This window comes from Vigna radiata, chromosome 10 (assembly GCF_000741045.1).
Source record: "Vigna radiata var. radiata cultivar VC1973A chromosome 10, Vradiata_ver6, whole genome shotgun sequence".
Classification (NCBI taxonomy): Eukaryota; Viridiplantae; Streptophyta; class Magnoliopsida; order Fabales; family Fabaceae; genus Vigna; species Vigna radiata.
The window spans coordinates 7,663,795-7,672,589 of NC_028360.1; the positions used below are offsets into that span (position 1 = coordinate 7,663,795).

Consider the following 8,795-nt stretch of genomic DNA (forward strand, 5'->3'; position numbering starts at 1 on the left):
TATAAAAACATTTCAAACGTGCTAACTATTTTCTACGTGTGAATAAAAATATCAATATTTTAACGTCGAAAATTACAAATTAGATAAAAATAAAGAAAATTTTTCTATGACTAAAATTAGATACAAATTACACCTTCTTCTTTTTTTAACGTAAAATTAACTTTATTTAACGTTGCCTAAGAGAAAGATTCTTGAAGATAAAATTTCCGTCAAAGGCTCAATGATAGCATTCACATTCTTTTCTCCTCAGTTCTTTGTGAAACAATGGTTTTATGAAAAGCAAAGCTACGAGTACACCTAAATAACGGAATGCTGCAATATTGAAGGAAATGTGTATTTTAAATGTTCAGAATCTCCTCAAACCAAACATTCTTCATTTTCTTAGTAAGCATATCATAATGGTTGAAAACACACCGAAAGTTTTTGATATTGGTTAAAGGGCATGTATACTAGAACTAGATACAACACACCAACAACTTGTCATGAAAAGTTTGTGTTATACGAACCAAAATTTTCCCTTTATATATAGCCATGATTTTTGGTTCAATGCAGTTGACTCAACACATCAAAACTCTCATTGATTTCATTGATCATGGAAACTGGGAGAGAGGATGAGATTGTGGACATGCCCATGTCACCCCCAGTTGGTTCAATTATTAACAATGACTTTTGTCACCACAAAGATTTCATGTCTCAGACATATCTGCAGAATAAGTACTCAGAGATTGATATAGACACTGAAGATTCCAACTTTGATCAAAATCGCCCCCTCCCCATATTTCTCAAGGTACTAGGAAACAATGCCTTTAAGTTGTAGGACAAAATGACACAAAGTAATTTTTTAACAAGTAAATAGTGTATGCCTTTAAGTTTGTTGATTGTTATAGTAGTTACCTTAAAACCAATACTTGGCAATGTTTTTTATTGAATGACATTGTATACAAATTGATCTCTCCTTTAGTATAAGTATGGTTGGTTTATTTTCTAGAGCACTGTGTTGACTATTCAGAGATTAAACCCCGACTGATGTGTTAAAAAGTGTATTTAGGATAATGTCCTGCATATGCATTCCTCTTCTTTTGTTTTGTGTTTGTATTTTTCTTTTGTTGCAAATGGATGAACCAATATTAAAATCAGGTAACTAGTATCGTTGCTTGTTTGGTAAGCCAACTAGAGCCATAACTGCACTAGTCAAACTGTTTGAAATTATTTACTCTTCATTTCTCATGTGCAGTTTGAAGATGTGGAGTATAAGGTGAGAAATAGCCAAGCAGGCTCAGGTAACATTGTGAAGTCAATGGTGTCAAAGATAACCACACACCTCACTGTGGAAGAAGATAGATACAAGAAAATTTTGAAGGGCATCACAGGAAGCATAGGCCCTGGTGAAATTCTTGCGTTGATGGGTCCTTCTGGCAGTGGGAAGACAACCTTGTTGAGAGTTATAGGAGGAAGACTAGTTGACAATGTAAAGGGAAAAGTAACTTACAATGATGTTCGTTTCAGTCCAGCTCTCAAGAGGAGGTTAAGTGGTTATCATAATCATATATGCTACTTCAGAAATGGAATCCCTACATTCACTCATGAATTGGAAGCATTAGATTAAGATCATAAAGTTCACACTTATGATACATATCTTAAGTTGAACTAATTGAGATAAAATATGAGTAATCATTTAATGGTTCCAATTATCTAAATTTGTGAATGCATGAACTCCCTGAATTTGTTGCTTCAAGTTCTTGATACTTTCATGGAACATGAATGTGTGCTAATATTTTTATTTTCTTTTTCCCCTACCTGCTAGGATTGGGTTTGTGACACAAGAAGATGTGCTTTTCCCACAGTTAACAGTTGAAGAAACTTTAGTCTTCTCTGCACTTTTGAGGCTACCAGGCAGTATGAGCAAGCAGCAAAAGTATGCAAAAGTAGATACCACCATCAAGGAGCTAGGCCTAGAAAGGTGTGTTTTTCACCATATTGCATATGACAAATTAGAGAGAAGTTACTTCAATTGAAAGACATAATTTTCCCTAAATAATCTCTTGCATAACCATAGATGTCGCCACACAAAAATAGCTGGAGGATATCTCAAAGGAATATCAGGAGGAGAAAGGAAGAGAACCTGCATTGGCTCTGAAATTCTTGTTGATCCTTCACTATTGCTACTTGATGAGCCAACTTCTGGCCTTGATTCCTCCTCAGCAAACAAACTCCTTCTCACTCTTCAAGGACTTGCCAAGGTATCTATAACTAAATTTAATCATGTTCCATTATGGTAAAAATGTTCAATGTAGATATAGAACCTAAATGCATGAATGTATATGCTGAGAGTTACATCTGCTTAACTTGTAGGCTGGAAGGACCATAATCACAACAATACACCAGCCATCGAGTAGAATCTTTCACATGTTTGACAAACTACTTCTGATATCAGAAGGCTATCCTGTTTACTATGGAAAAGCTAAGGAAACAATGGAGTACTTCTCATTTTTGAGATTCACCCCTCAAATACCGATGAATCCTGCAGAGTTCTTGCTTGACTTGGCAACTGGACAAGTGAATGACATAAGTGTTCCACCAGATATCTTTCAAGATCAAGAATCTTCTGACCCTTCAAAAGTTGTTATTGAAGTAGGATTTTCCTCAGACACATGTGTATGTACATTTTCATCTCTTACCAGCTTGTTATTAACTATTTCTTTATTTTGTTAGTATTTACAGCTCAAATACAAATCTCTACTGGAGCCAAAAGAAAAAGAACAGAATCATAGAGTAGCAAGCACACCAGAACACCTTCAATTAGCAATTCAGGTTAAGATGGAGTGGACATCTAGTTGGTTGGACCAATTTATGATTCTCTCCAGGAGAACATATAAAGCAAGAAGAAAGGAATACTTTGATAAGCTAAGACTAGTTCAAGCACTTGGGATTGCACTTGTGTTGGGGCTCCTTTGGTGGAAATCTTCAATCAATACTGAAGCTGGACTCAGAGATCAGGTAATTTCCATGGCATTATTTATCTCATGTTGCAATATCAAACTTCTAATCACAACTTTTGTTGCAGGTTGGTTTAGCATTCTACATCTGTATATTCTGGACATCTTCATGCATTTTTGCAGCAGTCTATGTCTTTCCATTTGAAGAGTACTACTTGGTCAAAGAAAATAAAGCTGACATGTACAGATTAAGCGTATACTATGCATGTAGCACTCTATGTGACATGGTGGCCACCGTTTTCTATCCTACTTTTTTCATGCTCATCTTGTACTTCATGGCTGGCTTTAACAGAGCTGTTGCTTCCTTCTTTTTGACACTATTAACTATTCTGTTGATAGCTATAACAAGTCAAGTAAGTTGTGTTAAAAGTACTCAATGGATGAGTTAGTGGTTTATCAATCATTCATTCATTACCATCCACAATTATGTCAACAGGGGGCAGGTGAAATGTTTGGAGCTGCAATTATGAGTGTTAAAAGAGCAGGTACTGCTGCTACTTTGCTACTAATGTTATTCCTTCTCACAGGTGGCTACTATGTCCAGGTATATACAATTGCTTTATTTTGGTATGAATATTTTTCCCATAAGAAGTAGCAACAATACTAATAAAATGAGACAAAACCAGAGTGCAAGTTCTGCAATTAATTTAGTCAGATATTTTTAGCAAAAATAACTTCTTCTGAAATTAGCTACTTATGTTTCCCTATTTCTCATTTATTAACTATTTCTTCTATGACTAAATTACTTTATATCTTCATTCCTTATCTAAATGTTTATAATTTAAACATTAAGTTACTGGTTTGTGAACAAGTAGCATATGAAGCCAATAATGTAGCCTTAGTTGGGTAATCACTAACATTCATTTCCATTGTGCAGCACATACCAAAGTTCATGAGATGGTTGAAGTATATATCCTTCATGTACTATGGTTTTAGGCTTCTTCTAAAAGTGCAGTATTCTGGAGATCAGTTATATGATTGTGGAAGCAAGGGAGGGTGCAGGACCCTGCAGAGTTCTCCAACATTTGACAGTGTAAACTTGAAGGGTGGATTGAAAGAAGTGTGGATTCTGCTAGCTATGGCATTAATCTTTCGGTTGCTGGCTTACTTGTGTCTTCGTGTAAGAATTGTTGGTAGAAAAAACTAAGTATGATGGAATTCATTCCTTGAAATATGTTACAAACTTACCACCATAAAGAAGAATGAATAATACAAAGTCACTCAATAACTGCTGTTTAGTTGGAAAATAAGAAAAAAAAAACTCTCAAACTTGTGTACAATAATTTTTGTAAGGTAACTTGTTTGCTAAACATAAAAGGACCTTCCAATCTCTTGTTTCTTACAGTAAACAACTAATGGTCAAGCGAGCTTTGCACTAGTTGTTGCTGTACAAAAGAATAAAAAACTCATTCATAAGCAAAATATATATATTCATGTATACATAAATACAACTCTATGCTATTGTTTAATGTGGAGTAAATAAATCATAAAAAAAATGATATTTCACTATTTACTATTACTATCAAACTTTTTATTGATAATAAATAGGATATTGTAATAAGGGAAAATTGACACTAGAAGATACGCCTCGTATTTAGCATAAAATAATAAAGTACTGGTTCTAAGGTTCAACATGTATGTACATAAAGTTTTCAATTAAGTGTCCATTTAACTCCTTTTCACCGAACAACATTTCATTTATAAGTTTCGTTATGGAATTTAATAACCAAAAATAGAAATCAGATAAACTTATATTAAAAGTTATTGCTATGAAATTAATAACATAGACCTATCACCGATATTTTTATGTTATAAAGATTTATTGTATGCATGATTGGAAATAAATAAAAGTGGAATAATTCTTTAATGTATTTAGTAATAAAGAATATGAATGAAAGATATAAACATAAAATAACATAAATTTCTTAGTAAGAATTTTAAGTGTTTAACGAAAAAAAGCAATTTATATCTTCACAATAAAAGTGGCTTTTCTTTTCAAGTTGAAAATATAAAAGAGTGGATTTTTTTTTTCTTTCTCCTTTCTCTTTTTAAGTTATACCAAACAATAACAAAAATGGATCACTTTTTATCTTTTGCTTTCTTCCATTTTCTTTTTTTTCGAAACATACGACAGAAAAGTCAAAAAGGATTTATTCTGATATTTGATGAACAATTATTCTTTCTATATCATTCTATTTTTTCTTGATCTTGTTAAATCCACGCACCTTCCTATTTTCTCACACAAAAACAAAAAAAAAACACTAAAAAAACATGAAGCCACTCATTCATCATACCTCTCTGATAGTCAAAACCCATTGAGCTGCTTTCTCTCTCTTCTGTCAGTGCATCACTGGCAAACACTGTCACCTCTGTTACATCATCTCACCATGGAACTTGTTCCATACTCTGAACCCTCTTCCACCTCCCCGGCATGGCAGGACATGTTCCGATCCGCCTCCTCCCGCCACCCATCCTCCGCCCCATCTTCCAACGCGCCGCCCGAGAAACACCACGCGCCCTCTCCTCCCTCACACGCGCCGTCCAATCCGTCATCCGGCGGCGACCAAGATGGAAAAAACACATTTTCCGGCGATGCCCAGGTGCGGCTGGCCCTTTACATAGCCATGGCCCATGCGGGTCTTGCATTCGCCATTTTTATTCTCTACACGTTCTCCAAGCTTCTAGAAGAGTATTTGAGACCTCTCCAATGGGCCGTGCTGTGTTCTATTCCCCTCAGGGGCATTCAGCAGACCCTCGTAGCGTTTTGGTCCGAACCACTCCAACTGGGTCTCACAGAAACCGTTCTGGCTGTTCCTGTTGCTGTTTTCAGGGTTTTTGTTGGTACACTCGTTGAGATTCGTGAAGCGTCTTTCAGAGTCATTTTGAGGACGCCAAAGCCTCAGCAGAACCTCCCCTCGAGGAAGCGTAGTGGGTTCTCCAAGCTGCTTCGTTTGCTTGTGTCTTTCGGGATTTTCATCATTGCTTATGAGAAGATTGGAGGGTTTGGGGCTTTGTCACTTCTTATTTTGGGATTTTTGTTTAGTTCAAACAATGTGGATTCCACTATGCACACTTTGTCTTCTTTTAGGAGCCTTAGTTTCAGGCGTAGTGCAATTAGTGCCTTTTTCACCAGAGGGATACTGAGGAGGTTGAAGATTATTGTGGCAGTTGGACTCATTGTTGGCATGATTGTGGGGTTTTTGAGTGGGGTGATTTTCTTCTCTTACAAGATTGGTGTTGAAGGCAAAGACGCAGTGATATCATTGAAATTGCATGTGGAGGAGAGCAATTATGCTGAGAAGATTGGTGTGAAGAAGTGGATGGATGAGAATGATGTTGCTGGGATGGTGGATAGTTACACTACCAAGATATACGAGACTGTTTCTGATCAGATAGATGGGTTGGCCGTGCAGTATAACATGACTGAATTTGTCTCTGGCATTAAGCATTTTGTGATATCTAATCAGGGAAACTCCTCAGTGCCATCCAAAGCCCTTATGACTCCCTCACCTTATGCTGAGAAGTTCCTGAGCTTGAAAACCAGGGTTAGGAACCGCGAATGGGGCCACATTTATGCAGAGGTTGATTCAATTTTGCGGGAGGTTGTGATCACTCGTGAGGATTTGGTTGAAAAGGCAAAAGGGTTTGCCTTCAAAGGAATTGATGTGTCTCAGCAAATTTTCGCCAGTAGTAGAACTGTGCTTGGCAGCAGTTCAAAGTTTATGCTTTCTATGGCTAATTCTATAATCTCTGGAGCTGCTGAGGTTATCAATTTTGTCTCTCAGTCAATGGTGTTTATTTGGGTTTTGTATTACCTCATCACATCAGAGAGTGGTGGGGTAACAGAACAAGTGATGTACATGCTTCCAATTTCAAATGCTGCTAGGGTCAGATGTGTTGAGGTTTTGGATAAAGCTATTTCAGGAGTCCTTTTGTCCACTGCTGAAATTGCATTTTTTCAAGGGTGTCTTACTTGGCTTTTGTTTAGGTTGAACAAAATACATTTCCTGTACATGTCAACTGTTCTTGCATTCATAAGTCCTCTCCTTCCAATATTTCCACCTTGGCTTGCAACAATTCCAGCAGCCTTGCAATTGGTGTTGGAAGGCAGATACATAATGGCCATTGTGTTGTCTGTTATTCACCTTTTTCTCATGGACTATGGAGCGTCAGAGATTCTATTAGACGTGCCTGGGAATAGTGCATACCTCACTGGGCTAAGCATAATTGGTGGGATGACATTATTCCCTTCTGCTCTGGAGGTAATTTTTCTTACCTCCTTGATTTCTGATGGTCATTGAAGCATCTGTCTCTCACTGGTGATGCTTCATGTTTAGTTGAATCTCAAGGTTTCCATGCTTGTTTCTGCATATAAAAAATTGCTCTTTCGTTTTAGTTTTTATGTTAACTTGCTTCTTTTGGAATTATTGCATTAGAATGGAAAATTGGTTTACCTGCGTAACTTGATTAGAATTCTAGTTTTAAGCTTCGAAAGGGGTAATATTAAGTTGATGTGATCTTCTCCAAACTAAACTTATGTTTAATAATTTTGAAAATAACGTGCCAATGCACCTGACATCCATCCATTGAACTGCTCAATGAGAAACAATTGGTATAAAGCTTCTTGATTCTTCTGGGTTATGTTTTTCTCTTTTAAGTATTGTCTTTTATTGGTAGGGGTCAGAATCCAGATTCCATGCACTCACACTTTCGGACAGAGAAATATTCACACCATTACATTAAAATCAGATTGTTCAAATCTTAAATCAGCATTTTAAGTTTGATTTACAAAGATAAAATATGAATCTTCCAATATTCATTCAACAGTTTCAAATGGTCAATACCTAACTGTAGGGAATCTGGATCCTTGGCATCAGACTTGAATTTTCCTGTTGAGTCATTAATTTCATTGTTTGGTTCAGTCCTTAAATTTCTTTTATGGCATCACATCACATCATTACACATTCAAAAGGGTGTACGTGGTTCTGCAGGGAGCTATCATGGGGCCATTAATTACTACAGTTATGATTGCAGTGAAGGATTTGTATGCTGAATTTGTGTTGCAAGAACCTAAGGACAAGGCCAAGCAGAAAGCCAGCTAGCTAAGCTTCTTCTTCTACCTATGTCCATAAAATTATTTATTTGCAGATGAAGTTTGGTGTAACTGCATGCTCTGATGGAGTTTGCATTTCGATTTCTGAGTTGCTCATAATCACCCTACACAATCCCATTTTATCTGTATCAATAGGTTATTATAATTGAAGAAAATAGGATCTACCTTTTTGCCTCATTTTATTAGTTCCAGGGGTCATCAAATATTTTCACTTGGTGGCAGTGTTTGTCAAAATTGTACACAATTTGTATTTGTATCTGTGTATCTGTATCTGTATTTTATTTTATTCCTGTAACATTTTTTCTTATTCTTTGTACCGAAAGAAATGAAACTCATGCTGGCTTTTCAGAAATATAACAACACCTTCAATATCAGTGCATTTAGTCATGAGGAGGGGTTTCACTAGCATCATTATTTATATCTGTTACACGAGAAGAATAGTAGTAACGGGATTTTAACTTTTAAACTAAAATTTTCAATTATCTAATCTCCATAAGAGAGACAAAAAAGAATTCATAATACTTTGTTATATTAAAATAATTAAAAATATTTTGGTAAAATAATAATTAATATATTATTGAATTAACACACGACTTCTATATTATTTGCGATGCCTTTTAAAATAGAATATATTAGAAAACATAGGGTAAAAAACTGAAACACATTGAAAAACGGTAATAAAAAAG

General features: G+C 35.8%; 2 protein-coding genes across 4 annotated transcripts; both read left to right on the plus strand.

Annotated features, from left to right (window-relative positions):
• Positions 1-566: 566 nt before the first annotated feature.
• LOC106774749 (ABC transporter G family member 26-like) lies at positions 567-4,224 on the plus strand. Of its 3 annotated transcripts, none has more exons than XM_022786973.1 (9): positions 567-787; positions 1,235-1,524; positions 1,805-1,960; positions 2,057-2,240; positions 2,353-2,631; positions 2,713-2,997; positions 3,065-3,349; positions 3,433-3,540; positions 3,874-4,224. In XM_022786973.1, exons 1-9 carry the CDS (start codon positions 593-595, stop codon positions 4,141-4,143), a joined length of 2,052 nt encoding a protein of 683 aa, XP_022642694.1. In that variant the 5' UTR covers positions 567-592; the 3' UTR covers positions 4,144-4,224. The 3 variants fall into 3 exon arrangements, with proteins under 3 accessions (XP_022642694.1, XP_022642695.1, XP_022642696.1); XM_022786974.1 differs by having other exon boundaries at positions 2,722-2,997; XM_022786975.1 differs by having other exon boundaries at positions 3,433-3,481; positions 3,874-4,024.
• A 953-nt stretch (positions 4,225-5,177) lies between these two features.
• LOC106776159 lies at positions 5,178-8,483 on the plus strand. Its single transcript, XM_014663511.2, has 2 exons — positions 5,178-7,258; positions 7,988-8,483. Exons 1-2 carry the CDS (start codon positions 5,384-5,386, stop codon positions 8,096-8,098), a joined length of 1,986 nt encoding a protein of 661 aa, XP_014518997.1. The 5' UTR covers positions 5,178-5,383; the 3' UTR covers positions 8,099-8,483.
• The last annotated feature ends 312 nt before the right edge of the window (positions 8,484-8,795 follow it).